The sequence below is a fragment of the Pseudorasbora parva genome, chromosome 12 (genome assembly GCF_024679245.1).
Source record: "Pseudorasbora parva isolate DD20220531a chromosome 12, ASM2467924v1, whole genome shotgun sequence".
NCBI lineage: Eukaryota > Metazoa > Chordata > Actinopteri > Cypriniformes > Gobionidae > Pseudorasbora > Pseudorasbora parva.
In genome coordinates this window covers 35373184-35388126 of record NC_090183.1, presented here as the reverse complement: position 1 = coordinate 35388126, position 14943 = coordinate 35373184, and the positions used below count along the sequence as shown (strand labels likewise).

At 37.7% G+C, this 14943-nt stretch overlaps 3 protein-coding genes across 9 annotated transcripts in view; 2 read left to right on the top strand and 1 right to left on the bottom strand.

Moving 5' to 3' along the window:
- Positions 1-229: 229 nt before the first annotated feature.
- atf1 (activating transcription factor 1) lies at positions 230-7407 on the top strand. Of its 3 annotated transcripts, none has more exons than XM_067460024.1 (8): positions 230-413; positions 2265-2362; positions 2798-2917; positions 3006-3103; positions 4437-4570; positions 5765-5941; positions 6043-6190; positions 6301-7407. In XM_067460024.1, exons 2-8 carry the CDS (start codon positions 2270-2272, stop codon positions 6443-6445), a joined length of 915 nt encoding a protein of 304 aa, XP_067316125.1. In that variant the 5' UTR covers positions 230-413; positions 2265-2269; the 3' UTR covers positions 6446-7407. The 3 variants fall into 3 exon arrangements, with proteins under 3 accessions (XP_067316125.1, XP_067316126.1, XP_067316124.1); XM_067460025.1 differs by lacking the exon at positions 230-413 and adding an exon at positions 471-640; XM_067460023.1 differs by lacking the exon at positions 230-413 and adding an exon at positions 651-770.
- Positions 7408-7544: 137 nt separating this feature from the next.
- LOC137094388 (thiol S-methyltransferase TMT1A-like) lies at positions 7545-10992 on the bottom strand. Its single transcript, XM_067460026.1, has 3 exons — positions 10418-10992; positions 10036-10121; positions 7545-9648 (listed from the first exon to the last, which is right to left on the bottom strand). The coding sequence occupies exons 1-3, from the start codon at positions 10910-10912 to the stop codon at positions 9501-9503; spliced, it is 729 nt and encodes a 242-aa protein (XP_067316127.1). The 5' UTR covers positions 10913-10992; the 3' UTR covers positions 7545-9500.
- A 3529-nt stretch (positions 10993-14521) lies between these two features.
- The window catches only part of scn8ab (sodium channel, voltage gated, type VIII, alpha subunit b), a 59825-nt gene continuing 59403 nt past the window's right edge, over positions 14522-14943 (top strand). For all 5 annotated transcript variants that reach the window (XM_067460019.1, XM_067460017.1, XM_067460022.1 and 2 more), the window contains exon 1: positions 14522-14661. The gene's annotated coding sequence lies outside the window, so the exon portion shown is untranslated. The remainder of the gene's footprint in view (positions 14662-14943) is intronic.

The window sequence follows — 14943 nt, the reverse complement described above, 5'->3', positions numbered from 1 at the left end:
AAAATGTAACTTATTTAACCTACAAATGAAGTCACTGCAAGCTTATTGTGAACATTGCTGCGAATATTTCTAGTGAAATATTTTTGTTTGTGATTATAGTTTTTGACATGCATACGGCCTATGGAAATAATCGCATTTTTCATTCATTCATGTTCCCAGACCCTTTTGCGTTTCAGTGTGATATTGGCCAATCACAAAACATAATACAGATTTACGTAACACGTCCTTCTAGGGGGCGGCGCTTATTGCGGCCTTTAGGAAAAAAAACCCTCAAGCCATCTAGATTTTTCAATGGAAACCGCCCAGGTTTATTCTATGCATTATTAAATAATAACGTTTCAAATTATATCTCGAATATTGGCATTTATAAAGACCGCGTCGTTGTTTCCAGGAGCGGTTCAAACGGATAAAAGGTAAAGCGTTGCTTTTGTTTTGTACTCTTTCTCTTCTGCCGACCTGTCGGTGCAGTCATGGCGCCCGTCCGCGCGGTTGTAGCACTCGTCTTACGGGAAGGTGTTTTAATGGCTCCCCGTATCGCTGACGTCTGTTGACGCGGGCACTTGCGTGCCAGTGACTAGCTTGGAACTTTCTGCAGAGCGCGGCATAAAGTCGCCCACATGCTTCACAACACACCGCAGCGGTTTGTTTTATTTAGAGATGCGCTTTTGATCAGGATCTCATGGGGGAATAAGACTTAAAGACCCTGACACTCGTTAAATATTTGCAACATCACTTAAAAATCTAACAATCTCTTGTGATGGAGCTTTTGTGTAAGTTAGTAGAAACAAACCCGCTTATAAATACTGGCGGGATCTTATGTGTTTTGACAGATAAGTTAGCAAATGAAATCATGGACATGTCTAATTTTATTTAGCCTGTTAGCTGCTATAGCCTTAGATTTGTTAGTTTTAAATGCGGACTTTTAACATATAATATTATCGAAAATGTTGAATCAACAGGTCAGTATATCTCAAATGGTTATTTTACCTTAATTAATATAAAAATTAGCCAGATATTGCTTCTTTTTCTTCTTTTTTTTTTTTTTTGGAGGAATGTGAGTATTTAATGGGCGTTATTTAGCATCCGGTTGTTGTATGAAGTGCTGTTAACACACAGCAGCTCAATCTGATTTGTACTGCTACAGGAGCAGTGTCTTCAATGGTTTTACCAATACTTTGTAATTTACTGATTTTATTTCTCATTTATTGTACTGCTAAGATGATTTTACTGGAACCAAATCTGAAATTAGGACATTTGCAGCATGGTTGCAGCAATAATGTGTAGAAAGCAAGCAACCCACCCACAAGAACAGTGCAAGTGTGTGTGGGGGAGCTGAAGGCTTGAGAGGGACTGATTCAGGGCTGGATAAAATGGAAACACTGACTAAATCAAGGCCTTTTACCGTTAGTTAGCCAGCTACACACACACACACACATGCTCTGTTTCTTTAGCATTCTCATGTTTGCTGTCAGTCTGTAAAATAATACATCAAAAAGTAATAGGGCTCAGCAGTTTTTTTATCCCTTTAGTTCAGATTTCTGTTTGTCCTTGGTTCCCATCTATGCATATTATACTTTTTTCATTTTTATTTAAATGACTAATTTCTGTTTTTAAGCCTAAATGTACATTTAATTTTTAAAAATACAAATTCAATTTATATATATATATATATATATATATATATATATATATATATATATATATATATATATATATATATAGGAAATTGATAAATATCTACTATTTACTTTTTTTTAAACTTATGATCATCTCTAAAAAATACTAGCCATAAATTGGATCATTTAAATTATCACAGAAAACCCTGATTAGGTTCTACATTTAAATTTGAATATACTTCAAGACCATTAAATATTATGTGTATGTAGTAGTATGAATGAAATTAGGACATGCTACATCTGCCATGTTACTGTCACGTGACCTACCAGCGTCAGTTGCGTCACTTCACTGACATTCATAAATCCCCTCCTGTAGCTTCACGGGATCGTAAAGTGTCCATCGAATGCACACTTTAGAGTTTTGCCGGAAATAATAGGTCATCTTTTTTCGATTAGCATGGATTCAGACATGCTACTCCTTTGGCGTACTGTTTTTCGCATGCTACATAGTAGGAAAGTATTGATTTTGGACGCAGTGTAGGAAATTAAATTGTGGAACCCTGTTATGGGTACTGAGTCTGGTCATAGAAAAAAGCATCACATCTACATTAAGTATTGTCCAAAATCTGTCTCTATGCTCATTTGCAGGGGCAATGGAGGAGGTCCAGCAGAACAACAGTAATGAGTCCCAAACTGTTGCCATTCCCACAACTATAACTGCCTCTCACATATCACAGATAGCACAGGTACTGTAAATCTATGAGCTTTATTAGGCTGGTTAAAAAATATAAATGTCTCGATTTTAATCGATTCTCATTTTTACGAAAACAATATAAATTCTTAAACCCAAGAATCTAGTTGATCCTGGTTTCAGTTGATGAATGAATGGAACATTGTAGCTCATCCAATAAACCATTCAACCATTTTATTACAAAAAAATAGCATTAGTTGAGAGATTTTCTTTTCCTCAAGAAAATTTGCCATGTATTGTGTCTGATATAGCTAAAATATTCGATATCGAGTCTGATTGAACCACAATTTGAATCGAAAGCTTGTGAATAATAAATCGAATCATGAAATTTCCCAGCCCCTTATTTTCATGATTTATAAATATGTTGTTTGACTAAACAGCAATAAATATGCTTGTTTCATGTCATGCATTATCCTCGTATTGTGGAAAGATGTCTCTGGGTGGGAATCCAGTGGCTGTGGTTCAACTGCCCAGCGGTCAGTTCCAGGTTCAAGGTGTGATTCAGTCAGCACAGTCATCAGTTATCCAGTCCCCACCAGCACACGCACAGGTAACACACACATTCCTGATCTGTGTTTTTACATCAGGTTGGAATCGGTGACATGTTTTCCCTCCACTTAAACACTGTTTCCTATTAGGGTCAAGGATCTGACAGTGATGACTCTCAGGAATCAAGCGACAGTGGAGCATCTAACCAGAAGTCAAGAGAGATCTTGGCTCGCCGCCCATCCTACAGGTATAGAGTATAGGGGGAAAAAATGCATGGCTCAATTGGCCTGATGAATACCACCCCAAAATCGCAAAATCTTTTAATATTTCTAAAGCCGGCATCATACTCGCATACACTTCATTTTGTTGTTGGAGAATCAAGGGAGTTAGTGCAAAATTTGAATTTATTTGTTAAGAGGAAAAAAAACCTTGAGATGTGACATCTCGTTTTCAAGGAGACCTCAGGATATGGTCCCCTCACATAACCTACATACATACTAGCAGAACTAAGACAGAAGCTCTCCATCACACCAATTCCACCCTTAACTTCCCCAATCCAACCATTCGATATTAGACAGTAAACAGTTTAGGTCATTCATATGGACTGTATATATTGAGAGAATTAAACCCAATGGTCTTGCAGACCCTCTGACCGCATCTAGCAAGGTTGAATTTATCAGATTCATTCGGCTGGGTGGCCGTTCATGGTTTAGGCAGTGACCAGCAATCATCATCTCACACTGAGGAACTGGTTCTGTTCCATAATATTCCCTCAGTAAATGAACAGTTCACAAAAATCCATTCTTTTGCATGGTGATTGTGTAACCAAGCATTTTCTCCCAAGCATTGTTCTCCTGCACTTTAAAGACTAATAATAATAAAAAGAGACAGGAGACATTTTAAGTTCAATTCTGCCGGTTATGGAAATAAAAGGAAGTTAAAATATTATGCGTGTACACAAATTAATACAAATAATGGGCATGGATAAATCATTTATAATAAAAACTGCAATTATGCTTAAATAAGATTGTCATTTTTTATTTCATTGTGACTTTTATGTTCTCATTATTATAGTGCTTTCTCTGGCACATCCCATAAACATTCAAATGGATAGTTCACCCAAAAATGAAATTTATCCCATGATTTACTCAACCTATCCTAGGTGTATATGACATTCTTCTTCAGACGAATACAATCAGAGTTATAAATAAAAAAATGTCCTGGCTAATTGAAGCTTTATAATGGCAGTGAATAACAGCCCGAAATCTGAAGCCCCAAAAGGTGCATCCCACATGGCCCTGGGGGTTAATAAAGGCCTTCTGAAGCAAAGTGATGGACTTGTGTAAGAAAAATATCCACATTTAAACCTTATAAAGTAAAATATCTAGCTTCTTCCAGACCACCTTCAATATTCAGTTCAAATCAAATAAAAACATATTTGTTTTTTTTTTGCTTCTGGATCCTTTTTTGCTTCATTTCAGACATGACCATACACACATAGGGTAGTTAAAAGTAAAAAGTGCCAACCTCTTAAATCCAGGCATGTTTTTGAAAACTTTCTGTTCCTTTTTGTGTTTCAGGAAGATTCTAAACGATCTATCAGCTGAGGAAGTGGCGACTCAGAACGAGGGAGAAGAGGAAAGCTCTACCTCCTCTGCCATTACAAGTGTCTCGCTCCCCACCCCAATCTACCAGACAAGCACTGGCCAATATAGTAAGCCAAGCTAGCATGCTTTTTGAATGCAATGGGTTTTGTGACGTACTGAATGCATTATGTGGTAATTTCCTACATACTGTATTTTGCAATAGAATTGAAGCAAATGGTTGCTCAAGTGCTTAACGGCAGAAATGATACAAAAGCGGATAGTTTGTTTTTTCATTATAAACTTGATTTTCATTGTGTATATTAGGGATGTAATGGTTCAATTTACTCACGGTTCGGTTTTTATCACGGTTGTAGGGTCACGGTTTCAGTACGGTTCGGTATGTGCTATGTTCAGGGAAATTTGTTATTAGCTATATTCAACTGTCAAATAAAAATAAAGAAAATAAGAACATAAAATCAAACCACAAACAACAACAAATACATACAGTGATTTTTAGATACAGAAACGGAATAATCAAATATAAAATAATTGCATTGCATATTATAATCGTCATTGTATTAAAGATTAATCATTATTGAAGTTACAAAAGCTATTCAGTCAAGAGCAGTGAGCGATTTCTTTGTCATTTGTTGTTTGATTATCATTATAAACACAGAGCACAGGAATAGACTTCTTTCCCTTTAGGACATAATGCACAGATCCAGTACATACTGCTTACACATGAACCCATAACTACTATGTTTGCTAGGATACGCGCCAAGACGTGCATTTTGACACATTTGTGTGAAATTATCAGTTCAAGCACAAGACTTAAAAGAGAACTCAATATTTGTGTGCTATCTGCAGTGTGTCGTGTGTGCGCTTCAGAGGAATGGAGACGCACACAAATCTTCTCTCAGCGTGCATGTTCTTTCACTTCTTGCTCTTGAATGTTTGCAAGGCTTAAATGTGTTTAGTTTAAACGCAAATAGCAACGTGTGGTGTTCAGGTCTCGGGTGATGACGGCACTAGCATATGGGAGTGACTGTTTTGTCCACGCTTTTTGATCATCGCTGTTGTAATGTATTGGGAAGCCAGAATGTGTATCTATCCACAGGAATATACATTAGCATCTTGTCTGTCTGTTTTACACATTTTTTTCAACAAACCATATTATAGATGTCGTCAGATTGAAGAACCCATTACATTGCTAGTGTATATAGAGTATGCAAAATTGAATAAAATCACTTTTAATCAATAATTAAAAATTATTCACAATGTACTGTAAACCATCCGTCACAGTTTTGTTTGCTCCTTTGCAGTTGCGATTTCATCCAATGGCTCGCTGCAGCTCACCAGTGCTGGTTCAGAGGGTATGCAAAGCCTGCAGACCCTCACTATGACCAACTCGAACCCAAACCAGCCAACTATACTGCAATATGCTCAGACTGCTGACGGACAACAGATTCTGCTGCCTAGTAACCAGGTGGTGCTCCAAGGTTGGCAAGCAAAGGCAAACATATCTTTTCAATTGGCAATCAGCTCATATTGTTGCTTTAGTACACATTGGACACACTCTGGCTGTGATACTGTGTTGTAGGTGCAGGGGGAGAAATGCAGGCTTATCAGATCCGCTCTTCTTCCTCTTCGCTGCCTCAGACCGTTGTCATGACATCGCCCGTTATCAGCTCTCAGGGCAAGAGCGACGACCCGCAAATGAAACGAGAGATACGCCTGGCGAAGAACAGGTGGGTGTATTTGAGCCAAAAAGAATGAATTTGTTTAGCTAGATGAAGTTTGTTGTAGGTACTTTTTATTTGCATTGTTAGACTAACTGTGCTTTTTGTCTCGCATGCAGGGAGGCAGCCAGAGAGTGTCGCCGAAAGAAAAAGGAGTACGTGAAGTGTTTGGAGAACCGTGTGGCTGTCCTGGAGAATCAGAACAAGACTCTTATCGAGGAGCTCAAGACGTTAAAGGACCTGTACTGCGTGAAAACCGGCTAGTGGGACAGCTCTCCAATCATGCTAATGGGACTTTACTGGCAGACCTGTCTGCCTACGTGCTTATAAAAAGCAGACACAGGGACTTTTTTGGCATGAGGAATACATTTAATCCTTCTGCCAAATGCTTGTTTTTATACAACTCATTTTTAACTAATAGCCTAAGAACGATTGACCAGAAACAGCAGCAAAAGTTACGCTTTTAAGAATAGATGGAAAGTGGGATACATTTTTCATTAACATTTTCCTTTGCAGTCAACAGATGTTTATATTTGTATATGTATCTTGTGCAAGCATTAGCACGTCTACACTGGGAGATCTTGCTTTATTCTTGACCCGTTTGGTTTCCAGGGAATTTTGAATGTTAATATTATTGAAGCGTTAGCTTAAATGAGTTTTTTTTTTCTATGGTAGAAGTGCAGAAGTGACAGTGGTATTTTTACACCTTTCTCAGAAGCGCTTGTATGTATGAAAATTGTGCCGCGATTGTGTCTTTCATGAAGTCATGCAGCTGAGTTCTTTGCATTTTTGCTATTTCCCCCTTTATAGGAAGCTCTGGTATTCCTATCCCCATTCCATATTTTATTTCACTGAGTTTTAGTGAGAAATTTTCTACAGAAACAGCAGAATTTAAGGTGGGGACTTTCAGCTTTATTATTATAAGTAACATGAAACAGTGGTAAATTCATTTAAGCCTTATTCTGGATTGATAGACTAATTGTGTATAATTACAACCAGGTCCTTTTTAGTCCAAGCCTTTGTAATATGTCTGACTCATCTTTAAGCCATATACACTTGGGTTAGGACCGTTGTTGGTTTTAACTTAATAATTGGCCCAAGGCTTACCACTGTTTATAAGCCAAGCTGTTACAAGACAATCGAATCAGGGAGCATACGGTGAAAAAACAATGTCACTTGTTTTTGGTAAAGTGAAAAAGCTAAATAAATATTTTTCCAGCCTTTGACTGTTTTTATCCCTTTCCGTTTCAATGTTGCTTGACTCCTTTCTGGCTCAATTAAAGCCCAGAATCTGGCTCAATTAAAGCCCATGGGGAATCAGCTGGGAGGAAAAAAATTGTGTATGTCCTAGTCATATAATTAGAATATCATCAAAAAGTTGATTTGTTTCACTAATTCCATTCAAAAAGTGAAACTTGTATATTATATTCATTACTCACAGGCTGATACATTTCAAATGTTTATTTCTTTTAATTTTGATTATAACTGACAACTAAGGACATTCCCAAATTCAGTATCGCGGAAAATTTGATTATTATTCAAGATCAATACAAAGAAAGGATTTTTAGAAATATTAGCCAACTGAAAAGTAGGAGCATGTACAGCTCTCAATACTTAATCGGGGCTCCTTTTGACTGAATTACTGCATCAATGCGGCGTGGCATGGAGTCGATCAGTCTGTGGCACTGCTCAGGTGTTATGAGAGCACAGGTTGCTCTGATAGTGGCTTTCAGCTCTTCTGCATTGTTGGGTCTGGCCTATCATATCTTCCTCTTCACAATATCCCATAGATTTTCTATGGGGTTAAGGTCAGTTGGGTTTGCTGGCCAATTAAGAACAGGGATATCATGGTTCTTAAACCAGGTACTGGTTGCTTTGGCACTGTTTGCAGGTGCCAAGTCCTGTTAGAAAATGAAATCTACATCTCAAAGTTGGTCAGCAGCAGGAAGCATGAAGTGCTCTAAAACTTCCTGGTATACGACTGCGTTGACCTTGGACCTCAGAAAACACAGTTGACTAACACCAGCAGATGACATGGCACCCCAAACCATCACTGACTGGAAACTTTACACTGGGCCACAAGCAAAGTGGATTGTGTGCCTCTCCTCTCTTCCTCCAGACTAACTTTGGACCACTCAGCAGCAGTCCATTTCTTTTTGTCTTTAGCCCAGGCGAGACGCTTCTGACACCGTCTGTTGTTCAAGAGTGGCTTGACACAAGGAAAGCGACAGCTGAAACCCATGTCTTGCATGTGTCTGTGCATAGTGGTTCTTGAAGCACTGACTCTAGCTGCAGTCCACTCTTTGTGGATCTCCCCAACATTTTTAAATGGGTCTTTTCTTCAGGGTGCAGTTATCCCTATGGCTTGTACACTTTTTTTTCCGACCACATCTTTTCCTTCCTTCGCCTCTCTATTGGATCCTTGGACACAGAGCTCTGTGAATAGCCAGCCTCTTTTGCAATTACCTTTTGTGTCTTGCCCTCCTGTTGCAAGGTGCCAAGTCAGCAGTCTTCCCCATGACTGTGTAGCCCACAGAACTAGACTGAGAGACCATTTAAAGGCTTTTGCAGGTGTTTTGAGTTAATTAAAACAGGTGTCTTCAATATTGAACCTTTTCACTATATTCTAATTTTCTGAGATACTGAATTTGGGAGTTTCCTTAGTTGTCAGTTATAATCATTAAAATTAAAAGAAATAACTATATTGAGCCATGATCACCCTTACCCTGGTTGTTTAATAGGCTCCAGATCGAAGTGAAATTTTAACATATGTTGTTTTCCTGATGTTTGAAAATGGAACATGAAGGTAATTTTACAGTTTTTTCAGGCAAACTATAAGGATTATTTGTAACTAAAATGTCCTATTTGAACTAATGCCTAATCGTGGCTTAATCTAAAGCCTGCCTGTAAAACCAGTCTTATAGTATGAAGACAAAGTGCTACTTTGTAAGACACACATTCCTCCCAACCACTAGATGGCCATCATGGCAAAATGCATTAACAACAACCTCACAAAAGCTTCCCTTTATCAATTCCCCAAAGCTTGTTTTATATAGAAGTATTTAGCTGTTTACTTAATAGTGACGTGTTTTTCAGACAGCACAACCATGCAAGGTTCAGTCATATAAAATTTACAATGCAGTCTTGAGATGAAGTCTTTTTGCATGTTAAACAAAAACTCTGTTTATGGTTTAATACAAATGGCTATTTCATACAAATACATTTGAAAAGTAGATGGTGAAATTAATTGGTTTACTTAAATAAACCTGTTTGATAAAACCTGTAGAATGTTTTTCTTTTTTGGCAAAATCTATACTCATTATTTGACAGCATAACCAATAATGTGTGGTTTGATCATAAAAAAAAGAGGAGCATGGATATGGCGTAACTGCAGTTCAGAGAATCCAGCCGCCTCGATGTGCTTCCAAGTAGCACGGGTTGTCTCACAGCCATCGCCACAATAGTACCTGACAAACATGCAAGTACAATTATAGGCTTTTTTGTGATATGCTTTGTCACTAGTTTTCCATCATTTTATGGTAAATGGATACATTCTGGTTTTATAATCACCCCCCCCCCCCCTTCCTGTATAAAATTATATATATATATATATATATATATATATATCCAGGAAAATCAACCCCATATTTTTTCAAAACTCCAACGTGGTCTCTTAGCTTTCACATTTACAAAAGCTGTAATTTCAATTAGAATGTATGCATTTTGCCATTATATAAATATCCTTAATTTTACTTATGTCTTGAGATTAATAACTTAATTTATAAAAGTTATAAAAACATAACATTACATAAATAAAATATAATGGTGATTTTATAAATAGTTTATTATATTACCAGAGTGGCTGAAAAACATGCTGAAAAAAGTATGTCCAGGTTGAGGGGTCAGAAACCACATGTTCGAGGAAGAAAAATGCTCCTCCCTGAAGAACAAAAAAAGTATAATATTTATATTACTTAACACAAAATTGTGTATTTTTATTTATTTTTAAATAATCTAGTATTTAAAAACACTTTTACTCATCTCTATGGTGACATTTGCCCTAAAACACTTGTTTGTAATGGGATTATCAAAGCCAAGCGATCCACATGTGGGTAATGCCTTATTACCTTTTATCCCAGATGTAATCTTTGGTAGTGATAAAAGGACACTTTATGAAATGTGACAACAGCAAATGTTATCATAGTTCCACCTGAGCACTGACAGCCATAAACTTACAGGCCTGAGAACTCTCTTTGCTTCTTGCACAACCTTCGGCGTATCTTTGACTGAACACAGAACTAGTGTGCACACCACGGCATCCACCGAGTTGTCCTCCACCGCCTGTAGATTCTCCCCCGACGCCACTATGAAGCTGTCATATACGAGGTGGTCGTTCTTCGCCATATTTTTCTCCAGGTAGCTTTTGAAATGCGGGTTGGGGTCGACGCATGTGATCTTACAGCCCGTCGGGTAGTGCTCGAAGTTCGCTCCGGTTCCGCAGCCCACTTCCAAGATGCGCAGAGAGCCTTTCGTGGAGTAGAACTGGGTCAGGTTTTGAAACAAGTCCCTTTTCTTGTCGTTCATTTTGTCATTGTAAGAGAACGTCATTTTATTGATGATTAAAGGAAACACTCGTTTATAGAAAGAGAAAAGTCCAACCAGTTCCGCAAGGTACAGCGGTAGAGTGAGGACTTTAAATAAAAAAGCGCAAGCGTTCATAAACACCGTCATTTTTTAACAACAATCCTGAGCTACACTTGACTGTTTTGAGCTTCAAAGTAGATCTGCACGTTAGTAATAGGCGTTACCACATCAGTAGGCGAAGTCCATAAACAGATGGACGTTTTTGAACCTGATTTGCCCACGTCACAGTCTGGGTAGGGTTTAGGTGTGGAGTCGGGTGAAGGGGATTATTTTCATTGCTTGATTTATAAACACCCATCATCAGTTTAAAAACACACACAAATTTAGAAACGCCCACTTGAGTAGAGGGGAGGATTAACTGCTCGTACCTTGTGACAAATCATGCATAGGCATGTAATATACTCCAGTCAGGACAGTACTCTAGCCTGTCTGCAGATGGCGTCCGTGTATAAAACATCATTGTGTGGTTTTAGATTTTTCCCCCCCATAAAGTTTAACACTGGAAGATTTTTAAAAAATATTTTTTATGGTTATGTAGGCTATGTGTGCATTATTGTATGTATGTACCTGTATGTCTCATGCTTACCTGTATAAAATGATTGCAAATGGAATTTTGCTTGTTGACCAAAAACAAACAAATAAATAAAACAAATAGCAGTTTTGAGAAATATGTTTAAAATCATGGACACAAATAAGATATGTAGACTAAAATAAATAAAAATTCTTATTCTACGTGGATTGGTCATCTCATTAGGGCATTTTAACTATTTAATTAAATTAAGTTTTTACATTTAAGAATTAATTCTTACATTAAGAATTACATTTTCCCAACAAAATCTAATTCATTTTAAATGATGTGTTGTTATATTGTTGTATGAACTTAAATTAATTTAGTCAAGACTACAAAAAATAGATTTTTTTCATATAGCCAGGGCTGCCTAATCAAGAAAACGTTGTCTGGCTAGCTAGATTTTTGAGCATTTTGTCCTGCACGAAAAATATGTGTTTGTTTGTTTGTTTGTTTGTTTGTTTGGTTTTGTGTTACCATTGTGGCGAAGAGGTGAGTTTGTACACACACATACATGTTCCATGATTGTTTGATTGAGAGGGGTAGAACAGTTTTTTTTAATTTATTTTGTTATTATTAGTTTTTATTATTTATATAGTGCTTTTACAATGACGATTGTTTCAAAGCAGCTTCACAGTGTTAAACAGGACAATATTACAACAAAATTAGATTTGGCTGTACAGTCGTTCTGGAGAAAACAGTGATGTTATCAGCTTATTTTAATTATAGCCAAAATGTTGGCAGATCAGTATTGTAGTTTATAGAATTAAATAAGACCTAATTAATTAATTTTATTTGTATATTTATTTGAATAACTTAGATCATAATTTTAGTGTCCCCAACTGAGCAAGCCAAGCCAAAGGCAACAGTGGCAAGGAACCAAAACTCCATCAGGCCATAATGAAGAAAAATAAACCGTGGGAGAAACCAGACTCAGTCGGGGTGCCAGTTCTCCTCTGGCCTATTTACAGTATATGAATAATAATCTCGTAACCTTACAGGTCAGAAATCATATAAGATCGGAATATTTAGAATGTCTGGGTATCTCGCAAGAGACAGGTTTATAGAGGATGGTGCGTCGATTAAGAATATGAATATTTGAAAGATCGGAGTCATCACGCCGGAGACGGGTTTATTGAGGATGACGTGTCGGTGAGGCAAATTCAGAGGAGACGCCAATTTATGAATTCATGACGGAGTGTAGACTATGGTAACTGTCAAACTAATTTATATTTTTTATATCTATAAAAACGAATAGCCGACACAACTATTGTTCACATGCTACGTGTAATATTTGTAGTATGCAAGTAAAGATCAAGTAAACAAATATCATCACTGACATTAGGACAGTTACAGCTCACTGAGAACAGCGATTTATTACATGTATTCACCCACAGCCTAACCACAAGGTCACTTCAGCATAATGGGAACGTCAACAATCTTAAACTATTTTAAATGTTAAATATACCTGTACATCAAACTTTAACAGGTCTTTCCCTTTACTAAAACCACTTTAAACAGCACTCCATTTCAACATGTACTCCCATGAGCTATATGCAGTATGCTGGGAACTAGAATCTTGGTAACTATACTATTAACGGATAGTTATGCACTTTACACTTTCACAGTACACTTTCTTTTGGTTTTAGCTTTAGAAGATACTCCATCTACATCTCTGTCTGTCTGTCTGTCTGTCTGTCTGTCTGTCTGTCTGTCTGTCTGTCTGTCTGTCTGTCTGTCTGTCTGTCTATCTATCTATCTATATATATATATATATATATCTATCTGTCTATCTGTCCCTTAAACACACTTATCCCTAAGATCCTCCTGAGAATCGGATTCAGGGATTTCTTATTAGGATTAGGCTTACAGTAATATGTTAAGACACTGTAAGCTCATGTAATATACTGGTATTAACATATTTACATCACAAACACGTTACAATGTACTATATTAATCTCTGTTTGCTCTGCAGACAGTGTTATGTTAAGATGCCCTTTATGTGCCATTTGGCTCACATACAAAGTGGAGCGTCAGCACCAAGGACAGTGACCAAACACAGACTTGGCTGGTGGCGCATTGCACAGCAAGGCTTCATCCACTTGGGGCTCATCAGTGAGGACCTGAAAGGATGCTCAGGTGGCCCAGAAGGGGGAGTTAGAGGTAGGCTGTTCTTTCCTTTCCTGACCACTTAGTACCTGCTTCCACGACCACAATGCCACAGGGCTTGAACCAACCGCACAAATACAAACAATACCACAGCCTATTGTCAAAACAACAAAGCTCCCAATAAAACCTGGACTAGTTTTCCTGACACGTCCTATTTTGTGCACAGACCTTTCCCAGGAGTTTTCATAGAAATCTTTGTTTGTCCCCACATAGAGATTTTAGTGACATTTAGTTTTAAAAACATACAAACCCCAAACAAGTTTTTGCTGGAACACATTTTAAATGTTGTGTAAATGAGAAATGAGCCATTGTGACGATTTTGAAATGTGACTTGTGCCACTGTGCCTATACTTTAATAAATGAATATTGTATGAATATTGAAATAGAAATATATATTGAATATTGAAATTAATTAGGCCTGTTGTTCAATGATCTGGAACTGGGGCCAGAACAGAATAGAACTGTTAAGACTAGTGTTACAAGTTAGACATCTTTTTTTATTTTTTTTATTATTAGTTACATAAAAACATAGCCTAATTTGATAAGGCTGAATGCCCCTTGACTAACTTCTAGTGGGTCATGCTTAAGACAACATAATGGCTATGTTTATGCAACCAGCCCCTGAACTTATTTTCTAATTTTGAAAAAAAGAATTCAAATACATTTAAATTGTAGTGCAAAATATGTATGCCATTCAATTCTTCTGTTCTTTAAATCAGTCTTTATTTGACTATGAAGTCCATTTGAACAACCCCATTTGAGACAATTTGACAATCGTTGAGACAGAAACTAGGAAATTAGATGAATTTTACGGAGAAGTGGTAAATATAATTAGAGTCGCATGATAGTGATTGATATTCCCTTTTAACGCTGTTTCGCTTACGTTGCAGCGTTCCCTCCGTCAGTACGGAAGTCGGAAGTAGGGTACTTGTAGACGCTCCCTAACAATTTGCTGAGAGTCATCAATTATGCAGGCTAGCCGTACGCACTGGGAAGGAAGATAGCGGCAACAATATGGCGACATCCGCAGTTTCTCCTGGGTCTTTTAAACATCCGTAGGCAGGCAAGCTCTACATGGATCGCTCTTAATGCGGAAAAAGTAAGTAGACTTTCTTTTGTCTACAGCGCAAGTGTGGTGTTTTTTTTCAGGTGTTTATAGCCCGTTCTGAGCGTGTCTCATACCTGGACTCATCTGCCGCAGAGCGGTCTCTCGCGCTCAGCATCTTTTCTGCTCACAGATGTGGATTGGCTTGCTGCAGGAAACACAGGGAAACGCCAATCAACACGCCAGGCACTACTTAAGAGCTTTAGTGCTGGTCAGATAGAGTCTGTGCAGAGGGGCAAAGTCTGAGGTAAATGAGGGTGTTGGCCTGGCGCTGGA